This window comes from Suricata suricatta, chromosome 1 (genome assembly GCF_006229205.1).
Source record: "Suricata suricatta isolate VVHF042 chromosome 1, meerkat_22Aug2017_6uvM2_HiC, whole genome shotgun sequence".
Classification (NCBI taxonomy): Eukaryota; Metazoa; Chordata; class Mammalia; order Carnivora; family Herpestidae; genus Suricata; species Suricata suricatta.
Window position 1 is genome coordinate 50,266,540 of NC_043700.1, and position 13,996 is coordinate 50,280,535.

At 44.9% G+C, this 13,996-nt stretch overlaps 1 protein-coding gene across 3 annotated transcripts in view; it reads left to right on the plus strand.

The window, feature by feature from the left end:
* The window catches only part of FDFT1 (farnesyl-diphosphate farnesyltransferase 1), a 37,758-nt gene extending 24,340 nt beyond the window's left edge, over positions 1-13,418 (plus strand). For 2 of the 3 annotated variants that reach the window (XM_029938654.1, XM_029938652.1), the window contains 3 exons: positions 319-495; positions 1,574-1,726; positions 9,811-13,418. In XM_029938654.1, coding sequence (XP_029794514.1) covers positions 319-495; positions 1,574-1,726; positions 9,811-10,032 — 552 coding nt within the window. In that variant the 3' untranslated portion in view covers positions 10,033-13,418. Of the gene's footprint in view, positions 1-318; positions 496-1,573; positions 1,727-8,637; positions 8,714-9,810 lie in introns of all 3 variants that reach the window. The other variant, XM_029938658.1, reaches the window with a different exon arrangement.
* The last annotated feature ends 578 nt before the right edge of the window (positions 13,419-13,996 follow it).

The following is a 13,996-nucleotide window of genomic DNA, read 5'->3' on the forward strand; positions in this document are numbered from 1 at the left end:
TTTTTTTTCAGTAGTAGACTAATGCCTTGTGAATAACAAGAGTTTTTTTATCTGAAGTCATTAAAGTATTGCTTTAGTCCATGCTGTACTAATCATCCCAAAAGGACAGTTTCCCAGAAACTTAACCGACTCCCAGGCTATCCTGACTGGTTGTCACAAATAGTCACTGCGTGGAGCTTAAAACATACTTGATCTTGGTGAAAGAGGAATCTGCAGCTAAGAAAAAAACTTTACTGTCTGTCATTGTTCTTACTCATGAAGATTCTTCCGTGTTGTTTATACCTTCTTCCCTTATTCACATGCTGACTTCTTTTTCAGGTTTGGGGCAAGTATGTTAAGAAGTTGGGTGATTTTGCAAAGCCACAGAATATTGACTCGGCTGTGCAGTGCCTGAACGAACTTATAACCAACGCACTGCACCACATCCCAGATGTCATCACTTACCTTTCAAGACTTAGAAACCAAAGCGTGTTTAACTTCTGCGCTATTCCACAGGTACGCAGCGCTGCTTTTCTTATTGTACGGGAGAGGTGGAGGCTAAAGGGAGTGGTGTGCTGGGGGTGTGGGGGTGGATAGAAAGCATTTCCTATTTTGGTCTGCTGTATTCGGGAATATGGTTCCTTAAAAAGATGACTCTGGTCTGTTTTCTTTGGCTGGCGAAGAGGCAGCGGTGTCTCACCATACCTCCCCTTAGCTTCACGACCACCACACTCAGCTCAGCCTCGCCAGATCCTTATTCTCACAGTTAAATCTGAGGCTTTGGCTTAGATGTATGTGGAGTGCTGGGTAAAATACAGGTGAAGGTGTTGGCATTACAAAGTCTTAAGCGCCTAGTTTTTACTGTGCTTTTCTAGACTCAGGAGAACAGTACCTGATCCTATGGACCTAGCCCCTCAGTATCCTAGGAGCTTACACTTTTTAAATGCCTTTACCAGTTATGTCAGTTTTAACTCCAATAAATGAAAGTTCTAGGATTTAGCTGATTTGGAAACTCGATTTAATCTTTTAATGGCCAATTTTGAATGGTTGTTGGAACTAAAATCTGTATGCCTGATTTGGGTTTCTGTTTATCTTAGAAATAATAAACCTTTCAGTTAGGGAACTATCCCTCCTTCCCATTTGTGCCCTCCCCCCTCCATGCTGTTTTTTCATGTGTAATGGTTATGTTTGTTATCGGAAAAATAGAAAATTCTTTGCAGATATTTTGTGTTATATTTTTTGGCTGTATGACTCATTACTCTAGCGTAGAAAATGTTATATTCGCTCGTGTTTGTTTTTTCCAAATAAAAAGGAGCTTTCGTGATCAAACCAAAGAATCATTTAAGACTGCAAAGACCACTTAAGTCTGTGTGTTGTTGAGGAAGGGCAGCATGGGAAAGGTACACACCTTTCTTTGTGGGTAGTTTTTCTTGGTTAGTTGCCTGTTAGCTTTTTGGCACTTTCTTATTCTATAGAAGATTTTTTTTACGTTTTCACAATGGTGATTGCTTATAGTAGCATTTCTTTCTTTCTTTTTTTTTTTTCATGAAATGAATTTGCATTTTCTTTCCTCTCCCCTTCCTTATATCTGTAGGTAATGGCCATTGCCACTTTGGCTGCCTGTTATAATAACCAGCAGGTGTTCAAAGGTGTAGTGAAGATCCGGAAAGGACAAGCAGTAACGCTAATGATGGACGCCACGAATATGCCGGCTGTCAAAGCTATAATATACCAGTATATGGAAGAGGTGGGTCTCTGGTTAACTACCTGGATCATTTCTAGCTGTTTGGGGGATTTAAATAATGTCATTATTTAAATAGTTCATATTTGGATATGGAGATGATCTCAACAACTCATTGTGTTACGGTATAAAATGAGAGGCAGGAGATAGTCTACTTTATTCGGAAATTTCGTGTATGCACGGTTGCTCACTGTGCAGAGTTGCACAGCCCCCTGGTGAGAGTATAAGGCAGCCAGCCTGTAGGGTGGAGCTCCTAAGCAGAAGCACAGGTTCTGAGCTAAAAGCTCATGTTAGAGGCCAACCAGGATTTTTGTTTTATGGGTGAGGAGAATGAGACTAAGGCTTGGGCATATGAACGCAGGATCTGACTGAGTAGATCTGGGACCCCAGTCCATCCACATTGCCTCACGCCCCATCCAGTACCTTCTACTAGTTCATAGGCCTCAACTGAGAAACTACCATAGGGAATTTTGGCAAAGGAAAGGCATCAAGTTGCAAAGATTTCTAAATTTTCTTTTTTTAATTATAATCTTTTTAATGCTTTTATTTATTTTTGAGAGAGAGAAAAAGAGAGAGAGAGAGAGACAGAGCACAAGTAGGGGAGGGGCAGAGAGAGAGGGGGACACAGAATCCAAAGCAGGCTTGAGGCTCTGAGCTGTCAGCCTAGAGCCTGACACGGGGCTCAAATCCACAAACTGAGATCATGACCTGAGCCAAAGTCAGGTGCTTAACTGACTGAGCCACCCAGGCACCCTGATTTCTAAATTTTCTAATGCAAATCTCATTTCAAGTGCCAAAACCATCCTATAAAACAAAAGATACTTGTTTAAGTCAAATCTCCTTCTGTGGAGGGTATAATACATGACTAGGTTAAAAAAATAAAAAACAACCTTTTCTTAAGAGGCTAAAACTCTAATCACTAGGTCTTAGATCAGTGGTTATTTGGGGTTTTTTTTAGTGTTTATTTTTTTTGAGAGAGAGAAGCAGAGCATGAATGGAGGGAGGGCGAAGAGAGAGGGAGACACGGAATCAGAAGCAGGCTGCAGGCTCCAGGCTCCGAGCTGTCAGCACAGAGCCCGTTGCGGGGCCTGAGCCCACGAACTGCACGATCATGACCCAAGCTGAAGTTGGATGCTTAACTGAGCCATCCAGGCACCTGAGCAGTGGTTCTTAATTGGAGATACTTTTGTGCCCCCCTTCCCTGAAGGGGACATTTGGCAATGTCTGGAGACATTTTTTTTTTCTTTGATTGTCCCGCTGGGGAGATGGGTGGCTACTGCCTTCTGCTGAGGGGAGGCCCTGAGATCCTTAGGTATATTCTTACTGAAGATAGAAATACTACAGAAATACGTGAAAACATAACAAGACCTTCCTCCCTCCGTCTCTCCTAGAGATAACTCCTGCTCTCAGTAGTTTTCTGTCTCCTTCCAGTCCTCTGGCTATGCCTCTACAGGGATGTGATTTGTAATCGTGGTTTCCTTGAAATAGAATTCCACAAAACAGTTATTTCCTCTGGTTTCTCTGGCATATTGCACGTTCTCCTGGGAATGCCTCCCTGTGGTCTATCTGACAAGCTTTGGACTTCAGCATTTCTACTAGAGGTACCTGTAGAAGGTGTAAGAGAAGACCAAAGTTTTTTTTTTTTAATCTGGAAATTCCTTTAGTGATTGAAGTGTTAAGCCATTGACCAAAAAATTGCTGCTAATGAGACTTGGGACAGTCTGGGTCACCATATAGCCAGCGATTACTCTGAGCGTGCTGTGTGCCTGGCACAGAACCCGGAAAGGTGGGTACTATTAATATCAGGGAAACTTGAGGCTGGAGCCATACTTTGGACCCAGACCTGACCGACTTCAAACCCTATGTTGTTCACTACAATTCTGAGGGGTTTGGATTATCCTGTCTAAACTGAGGTATACTCTATTAGGCACTTTTCCTCCATTTTTTATAAATTAGAATCCTTTTATGTGCTATGTAGTTCAGAGGATATTTAGCTTTAATACCACCAATTTCAAAAAAAAACATTAAAAAAAATGTAGCTAGTTCCATTACTGTATTAAAATTCAGATGTTATCTGGTGTTTTCCTTAACCATTGATTGGAATTAAATCCTAGTTGTGATTAACAGTTTGATTTGGGACATGGGTACACACACTATATATAGCTGACTGACCCCCCCCCCTGCTTTTGTAAATAACTTTTTATTAAAACACACCCATTTTATTATGTATTATGTATTGTTTGCTTATTATGTGTTATTGTCTGAGGTGGCCTCAAAATACAGTAGCAGAGTTGAGGAGCTACAACAGAGGGTGGCTGAAAATCTTTTCTGGCCCTTTAAGGAACACTGATTGAGGTCATCAGTTTTTAAAACTACTATGGTGAAACCCAATGTAATTTGGAGGAAATAATAATACTTGAGTTGATTTGATTCAGAAAAATCTCTGAAGTCTTTCAAGTTCAAAGAAAGAAAATGTGATAATGGTTTTAATGTCAGCATAAATGAAATTTCAAGTTAGACTTTTTATTTGAAGACCACAAGTTGTCTGGATATTTGCTGGTGTCCAGATATTACCCTTGATCTTACTTGTTCTCACTGACCAAGTCTGTCCTTTGCAGGAAGACTGCAAGTCTTCTGTCAGAGTGGGCGCCTGAGTGGCTCAGTTGGTTAAGCCAATGACTTTGGCTCAGGTCACGATCTCACAGTTAGGGAGTTCGAGCCCTGCATTGGGCTCTGTGCTGACAGCTCAGAGCCTGCTTCAGATTCTGTGTCTTCCTCTCTCTGCCCCTCCCCAGTTCATGCTCTTTCTCTCTCTCTCAAAAATAAACAGTATTTAAAAAAATAGTAAATTTTTTAAAAAGTTCTCATATTTAAAACAATTCTCAGTTCTCTGGTCTTAACTGGCAGTAATAAGATTGCACTTGCAGGGACATTTAAAGATCTCCTCATGTAACTCTAATGTTTAAAGGAAGAGTTAGGAGGGCACCTGGGTAGCTTTGTTAAACATATGCCTTCGGCTCAGGTCAAGATCTCACAGTTCATGAGTTCAAACCCTGCGTCAGGGTCTGTGCTGACCATTCAGAGCCTGGAGCCTGCTTCAGATTCTGTGTCTCCCTCTCTGTCCGCCCCTCCCCTGCTTGCTCTCTCTCTCCCCCTCTCTCCCCCTCTCTCCCCCTCTCTCCCTCTCTCTCTCTCTCTCTCTCTCTCTCTCTCTCTCTCTATCACACAGAAATGAACATTAAAAAAACTTTTTTTAAAGAAGAGTTAGAGGGACACCCAAACCTTCCTGAGTAGGTGGGCTCTGCTCCTCAGCGCCCTCGAGCAGCCTCAGCTTCAAACCAGTCTGGATACCTGTCAGCTGGCGAGCTCAACTAGCTATTTTGGGACAGAAGCAAATACTCAGGCAAATAGCCAGAAGCTGTTGTTTCCTTCTGTGCCAATGCTCATTCCTTGGCGAGGGCAACCTCTCTCAAGCGGGCACACCTCCCCATTTCACCCTGCGCTGCGGCTCCTCTAGAGCGTCCTCATGTTCTTCACGCCCTTTTTGGGCTCACAGCTCAAAAGTGTGGCCCTCAGGCCAGCAGCATCAGCAGCCCCTGGGCACTAGCTAGAGCCTCACCCCTACTCAAACCCATTGACTCAGAATCTGCCTTTACCAAGATCCCCAGGTGATTCCTGTGAACAGAAGGTTTGAAAAGCACCACTGGAGGTGCCTGGGTAGCTTAGTCGGTGAAGTGTCCGACTCTTGATTTTGGTTCAGGTCATGATCCCAGGGTCCTGAGATTGAGTCCTGCCTGCCTCGCTAGTCCTGGATCCTGCTTAAGATTCTCTCTCCCACTCTGTCCCTTCCGCGCTCCTGTACTCGCTCACTCACTCTATCTCAGAACAAGAAAAGTGCTGCCGTCCCTCTCCATCCTCTCCTTCTCAGCTGGCTCTGTCTTTAACCATGTGAGGCAGTGCACGATTATATGTTGTGAACTCTCTCCACTTTGTCCTCTCCTGTGTGAGCCTACCCCCTGCCTGTATGCACTCCTGGTCCCACCTCTCACCCCCTCAAGATATACCTCTGCTCTATCTGAAGCCCCCTCCTTTCCGGGCCCCTCCTGTAGTTTGTATTTACATTCTGGCCACTCAGCTTCAAAAAGCAGACAGATCAATACTTGGCTTGACTTTGCTTCTCTCCACCCCGTCCCCTTCCTCCTCCCTCACAGTTAAGCGTCTCAAAAGATACATAATTGATTCATATTTTTTTCTCAACCTACCTCATGCTAACTTTTGTTCCTGCCTTGTCAGAACTTCTCTTTTTTTAAAAATATTTATTTTTGAGAGAAAGAGACAGAGACAGAGTGTGAGTGGGAAAGGGTCAGAGAGAGAAGGGGACACACAATCTGAAGCAGGTTTCAGGCCCTGAGCTGTCAGCACAGAGCCAGACGCGGGGCTCAGATCCACAGACTGCAAGATCATGACCTGAGCTGAAGTTGGATGCTTACCCAACTAAGTCACCCAGGCGCCCCAGAACTTTTCTTACTGAAGTGATGTAATGCCCTTCTAATGACTAATTTTTGTTTAAAATTTATTTATTTTGTGACAGCAGAGTAGGGGCAGGGGCAGAGACAGAAGGAGGGAGAGAATCCCAAGCAGGCTGTGTGCTATCAGCTCGGAGCCCAACACGGGGCTCAGTCTCACCAACTGTGAGATCATGACCTGAGTCAAGATCCAGAATTGGACGCTTAACCGACTGAGCCATCCAGGCACTGCTCTAGTGACTGATTTTTTGATCCCACTGTATTTGACACTGAATCTTTCTCACCTTGAAAGCCCTTTCCTGCCTTGGCTTCTGTGACACTTACTTCACGTTTAACCTCTTACTTATCTGTCTCCTCCTTTGCCTTTCTGGCTCCTTACACTGGTATTTCCCAGAGTTGTCTTGATTTTCGCTTCTTCTCGCTGCAGCAAAGCTTCCTGGTATGCTCTTCTGTGGCCAGACTGCTTCCGCCACCCTGTGCTTTTCACTCCAGGCTTCATGACTCCAGTTCAGACCTTGGTCATAAACCTTTTATTTTATTTTTTAATTTTTGGGGGTAACATTTATTCATTTTTGAGACAGAAGAGACCAAGTGCAAGCAGTGGAGGGGCAGAGAGAGAGGGAGACACAGAATCCAAAGTAGGCTCCAGGCTCTGAGCTGTCAGCACGAGATCATGACCTGAGCTGAAGTTGGATGCTCAACTGACTGAGCCACCCAGGCACCCCCAAACCTTTTGTCTTTTGGTTAATGATGTTATTAGCTGTTCAAACTTGTCAGAATTTTGTATGCATTACCCTCTGACCAAGCAGTTCTAGGACTTTTACCTACACAACCAGAAAATGTTCAGAGATGCTGATTGTAGCATTTTGTCCTTGGTCCTAGTTGGGAGGGGGTTGATTAAATTATAGTGTGTTCACATAATGTAGCTTGTATTTAAAAAGAATGACTTCCTTTTCTAGGTTCTTGCATTAAGAAATGTCCATAGAGATGCCTGGGCGTCTTAAGTCAGGCATCTGACTCTTGATCTCAGCTCAAGGGTCATGAGTTCTGGCCCCACCTTGGGCTCCACAATGGGCAAGGAGATTATCTAAAAAGAAAAAAGAAAGAAATGTCCATAACAAATTATGTGAATGGGGCACTTGGGTGGCTTAGTCAGTTAAGCCTATGACTTCAGCTCAGGTCATGATCTTGTGGTTCATGAGTTTGGGCCCTGTATCAGGCTCTGTGCTGATGACTCAGAGCCTGGAGCTGCTTCAGATCCTGGGTCTCTCCATCTCTCTGCCCCTCCCCCACTCACACTCTCTGTGTCTCTCTCAAAAATAAACAGTAAAGAAAAATTTTTAAAAAGATTTAAAACATTATGTGAGTGAAAAAAGTCAAATTAAAGCATAATATGTTTGTAACCTATTTTTAAAATAAAGTGTATAATTTCATTTGCACAATAGTCATATTTATACATTATATAGAACTTAGCCATTCTATATAATGTATAGAATATATAATATATGTATATGACATTTTATACATTTTCATATTGGCATATATGCACATGGCAAGAGGTATAAAAGTACACCAGTATATGATAATATTATATTATTGTACATGACATTTTATGTATTTGTATCTAGGGTTATAAGGACATAGTGAGGAAAAGTATAAAAATAACTACACTGGCCTGTGGCTGAGTGGCAAGTAAGGGAATTCTGACTTTTACTTTATTTTTATATTGTTTGTTTTTATGAGCTTAACTCTATTATCTAAATTTTTTTAAAAGAAAGGAAATTACAGTTTCATCCGTTTTTCTGTTCTTCTTTCTAGAGCTATTCTTGGTAGCATAATATTAGATATCACATATCATTAGCATATTTCTGTAGGCAGTTTGTTCCCAGTGGGCTCTCTGCCCATTGTGGGGCTTGAACTCATGACCCAGAGATCAAGAGTCACATGCTCTACTAACTGAGCCAGCCAGGCGCCCCTATGGGCATATTCATTTATTTTCTTGTCATACTAAATTATAGTTGTGCCCTTTTGGTGGGGAGGTGGGAGGGTGGCAAGAATATCATTTAATGTCTCTGGAAAAAAAATACCCATTATATGGCTTAGTCGGTTAAGCGTCCAACTGCTGGTTCGTGGGTTAAAGCCCTGCGTTGGGCTCTGTGCTAACAGCTCGTAGCCTGGAACCTGCTTTACATTCTGTGTCTCCCTTGCTCTCTGCCCTGTCCTGCTTATGCTCTCTCTTTCTCTCAAAAATAAACATTAAAAAAAAAATTTTAATACCCATTATATTATGAAAATTTGGGGTAAAAAATTATTTTAAACACATGCTTGCTCTGTAATCTTCCTCCTCTTTGTCTCTGTCTGGGCTCACATCATTGTCCCTTCTCCTCTCAGTCATCTCTTAACTGCTTTGTCAGCTTAATGAGGACCTTCTGAGTGCCAGGCACAGTGCTGAGATGGAGCTAGAAAGGTAAGTATGATGTGGTGCTTCAGAGACTTGCAGTCTAGTGAGGGAGAAATAGAAATAGAAATAGATGAATTCAGTGCTAAGGGATAAGGTAGGAGTCTGTGCAGGAGAATGGCCTGTGGCCCAAGCTGGGGGTTCAAGGCAGTTCTTCTAAAAGACTAATACTTAGGACTTGGGCAACATGTAGGAGTTAGCCAGGTGAAGGAGTGTGACAGGGTTATTCCAGGCAGAGGGAATGGTGTGAGCAAACAGGGGAACAGACACATGCAGAGCATCACAGTATAAGACAACAGTGGGCAGTTGTTCTAGAGTGAGAAGAGACAGGTGGGGAGCGGCAGGTGAAGCTGAAGAGGTCCAGCTGGGTGGCCTCACACTCCACATCACGGAGCTCAGACCTTATTCAGCAGGTGATAGGGAGCCGCTGAGGGTGGCAAGCATAGGTGTTTAGTTTCTTTGGTGACAGTGTGGAGAACAGGTGAGTGGACTTCAGTGTTCAGGCAGAGAGTCGGGAGTTCAGGTTGGAGGTTGGTAATAGCTCAGATGAGAGGCAGCCATAGTTGTAAGCATGGAGGTGAGGCCTGGACTCAGCAAATGTGTCAGAGGTTTGTGGAGAGGGAGGAGGGGTGCAACCCCCTGGCACCCTGCTTCTGTTCGCGCCTTTCTTCATCCAGCCTGTTGCCCACACCACATATTCCGTTTTGTTTGTCTGGCTGTTTGCCTGGTCTTTCCCATATCATTTCCTCTTTTCTGTGTTGCTCTCCTCCAGCCCAATCAAACCATGCCGACGTTACCAGGCACCCACTCTGCTCCTGGCTCTGAGGCGTTGGGGATGCGAAGATCAGGGAGGACCTGGTGACAGGCCTCCTTGCTCCTAGGACAGGCTGTGGAATTACACAGACCTTAGCCGACATCCTGCTTTATTAGTGGAGGGACTTGGGGTGATTCCTTTCATGTTCTCTGAATCTGTTTCTTTATAATGGAAATACGGACATAAAATACCTACTGTTCAGGGTTATTGTAAGAAGCAAACACAGAAGATTTTTATAAGGTTCCGAGGACTCAATAGGCACTTAACTATTTTTTTTTCCTTTCTTTAACAGATCTACCATAGAATCCCCAGCTCAGACCCATCTTCTAGTAAAACAAGACAGATCATCTCCACCATCAGGACACAGAATCTTCCCAATTGTCAGCTGATCTCCCGAAGTCACTACTCCCCTATATACCTGTCATTTGTCATGCTCCTGGCTGCCCTGAGCTGGCAGTATCTGAGCACCCTGTCCCAGGTCACAGAAGACTATGTTCAGACTGGAGAGCACTGACTGGGGAAGAGTGGGAACTAATGCTCGCCATGAACTGGACTGACCTTTCCTTCAAGGAAGGAGGTTGGGTCCCCCTCACCCCCCCATTTCCCTCCTGCTCTGATCCCTGAGAGAATTCTGGGGACTTGGACCTTTAGGAACTGTGACATGCAGTTGAGAAGATGAGGATAGAAGGCAAGGATACCTCCCCCGTGGCAGGCGGGTGCTGCGGGCCAGCTCGGTCTGCGCCTGGCAGCCAATAGCAGAGCGCCCTGCGCCGCGAGCAGGGCAAGCGGTCGGTGTGGGGCCGCTGCGCAATCTCATTTAGCGTGAGTCTGGGCTAGAATTCTCATGAAATGTATTTAATTTTGAAGCGACCTTGGAATACATGTCGTAGAAAGTAAATTTTCTCAGTTCGGTTCCGATTTTTCTCCTCATTTTGTTTTCTCTTCAGTTGATGTGAATGTGGCACGTGTCCATGTTTGTAGGTCCAGGTGGTGGTCCCGTGTTTCCCAAGAATGCAGACTGTCTTCCGCACATGAAGGCTAAGGATTCGCTTCTGGGTGGTCTGGAATTGTTTCCTCATTTAAAAGGAGATTAGCTTTCACAGGCCCACTGTGGAAGATTGGCCTCCAATTAAGGCTGACTTTTTGAGAGGACACCATATATAAAGATGTGTTTATAATAAAGAATGGAATTACTCTGCATTTGTCAAGGGCAGTTCACTTGAAAGCCTGGATGCGCATGGCAAATAGAAACCCAAGGGCGGCGTTAGTGGTCGAGGGCCAGGGGCCTGCTGCCGCCTCAGAGCCGGCAGAGCAGTGCTGAGAACGGGACCCAGCGGCCCGGCCCCGGCGCAGCGCCCACTGCAGGTGACCGAGTGGCGACACTGCCTCGCCGCCCAGCCGTAACCTGACCTGCACTAACTCTGCCAGCCTGCTCTCCAGTTGGCAAGTCTTAGCCGCAGCAGAAATTTTACCACGTTCAGGGGGCTTTTTGTGGTTTTATCTCTTGTTTTTTTTTTTTTTTTTTTAATCAGCAGTTTATACACTCAACAAAGACAAAAATGTTTTCAGGTGGTAGGCTGGAAAGCCCAAATGTACTTAGCCTACTTCTTCTAGCAACGCTGTTTGCCTTTCTCTTGACCTCCACGCAGCCCAGGTTTGTGATGCACCCTCACCCGGTGACTCACTGAGAATCAGCCTGGACCTGAGAGGACATGGCCCCTCTCTAGGGGTGTTTGAAAAAGCCCCTCAAGCTGAGTAGTCACTGGTGTAAGGTATTAAAGTGCTTTCTAGAAGCCATTAATGCTCTCACTGTACATAGTATATAGTCTACCCTTTCGCTGCTGTCTTTTGTGGATGGTGACTTCCTCACCGAAATTGAGAGTTTTCCCCAGCAATAATACTGGCCTTGCGTTGTTATACACACACCCACACTGACTTGTCATCCTGTGACTGCTGCCACCACCTGACACAATGGCTTCGTTTTGGTCCATGGAAGCTGCAGTTGATTGATCTGCTTGAGGCGCAGTCCCGGACACACTTGTCACCACGCTTTGCCCCATGGAGGACAGCTGTGAGCCACACTCGACAGTAATCTTCCAAGCAATTTAAACATCAGAACTTGGCTTGAGATTCCAAGGAAGGTTGTTTCAAATTTGCGTGTTGAAATATCAGATTTGTTCTGCTAAAATCCATGTAGAACACAGGACAACTTGGTGGAGAGTCTTGGTCTGAGGTGGATATACCGGGAGACTTTCTCCTCGCTGAGTAGTGATCTATGCAACTTTCTGGGTTTCTGTAACATTTAGATGATTTCCTAGCTCCCCCCTAACTGTAAAGCTATGTAATTTTTACTGTCACTGATATGTGCACCCATTAGTGTTTGGAAGATCATTGCCTTTCTAACTGTATTTCTCTACTAAATCTACAGGATACCCAGTTAAACTTGAATTTCAGACACAATAGTGCTTTTTAGTAGAATTATGTCCCCAAAATTGCGTAGGACATATTTTTTTTTAATGTTTATTTTGAGAGAGCGAGCATGGGAGTGAGCAGGGGAGGAGCCGAGAGAGAACCCCAAGCCGATTCCGAGCTCAGCTCAGAGCCAGAGGCAGGGGTCCATCTCACACACCACGAGATGACTTGAGCCGAATTCAAGAGTTGGAAGCTCAGCCGACTGAACCGCCAAGGTGCTCTGCACAAGACATACTTCTACTAAAAACTCAATTAGGCATCCTTTATTTTTGTTAAATCTAGCAACCCCATTGTGCTCCACACTTTCATTATTAATCAAATATTTAGCATCTCTGCCAACAGTCTACTGGATTTCTACTTGCAGTGCAATATTTTCAGCTTTTCCTCGGAGGAGTATCTGCCCCATCTGAATCCAGGGCTTTAAGTTTTAAAAACTCCATTACCACAGACCCAAGCAGGAGCCTGCTCTCCACATTTTGAGAGTTCCTTGCGCTCCAGGTAAAGCCTGTGCACATGCGCACAGCCACCCCGCTTTGGGAAAGGGCTCGGAGCAATTACCCGGAAGCCCCATTCTACCGAACCCGGCATGCGCGCTTGCGCAGGGGAGGAGACACGGCTGGCCCTTTGTTCATTATTCTCTGCACTTTTGGAAGCAGAGCTCTTAAGGCTGTGATTTTCAAACTTTAGCATCGGAGTTGCCTGACCGTCCCAGATTGCTTAGGACCTTTTGTCTCTCAGGTCTGGGGAGGTGCCCCAAAACTTCCATGTTCTACAGGTTCTCAGGTGATACAAATACTGCTGCTGGGCAGGATCCCAGTTTGAGAACCACGGCTCTAAGCCCTTCTTCTAACTTGAGTGAATATATTGAAGGAGTCTTGTTAAATTGCAAATGCAGATGAGGTCTGGCCCAAATTCTGCATTTCTAACGAGTGAGTTGATGGCCATGCTTTTGGAGTGTAGCTATCTGATGCACAAGAAAAGTGGAAAAGGTTCAACCATGTGCTCAGATTCTAAGTCTACACTAAAACCACGCCCTTCTCCAGGTAATGAATGAAAAGGCACCATCATTCAGGGGGACAGACCCCACAGAAAAACATGGCACCAGTTGGACGGAGGTGACAGGGTGGTCAGTGAGGTAATTTGAGATTTATGAAAGTATTGACATTGATCCCAGTCCTAAGTGGACATGGTTTTATTTTCTAACAAAGACTCCTTAAGCCGCCTCCGAGGACGCCGTGCGGTTCACTTGGCTACTTCCTTCAGTGCAGCTCTTTGGCCTTCTGGGGGGACAATGGGCATCAGGTGGGCACGTGGCAGAATGGAAACAGCATCATTCTATTCTGTTTGGAGAGCAGGTCATATATGTTAGAACTACATTGAGGTTATGGATGTCTTCTGATTGTAAAAAATAAAGCAATTGCAAAATTTGTGGCTTTGGTAGACTTTGTTAAACACTTCTGAAGTATGTTGGGGTTCACAAATTTTCCCTTCAATATTCACCAGGTGTAAGAGCTTATTTGGTGATGCAGTTTCAGATTCCCTTTTTTTTCCTTTTAATGTTTATTCACTTATTTGGAGAGTGCGCAAGCCAGGGAGGGGCAGAGAGTCCCAAGCAGGCTCCGCACCATCAGCGCGGAGCCTGATCCCAAGAACACAGGATCGTTACTTGAACCAAAACCAAAGAGCCACAGGCTTAGCTGACTGAGCTACCCAGGTGCCCCTCTGATTCCTACTTATTCACATCAGGAGTCACACTTCCCATGCTTCTGGAGCGAGTCTACCTCTGGGGGAAAAACAAGGAATCGGGTGATGACAGGCCCGTGGGATGGTCGCAGTTTCCTCTTCCCCTCAAGAACCGGGATGCGTTGTTGCTTAGGATTCTTAACCAGGCCCACGCAAAGCAAGAGCTCTTAACCAGCAGTGTGAATCAGAGACCTAGGGGACTGAGACTGCGACACTGGCTCTGCCTCCACTCCGTTCCGACCCCCGAGGGGACCCGGGAAAGC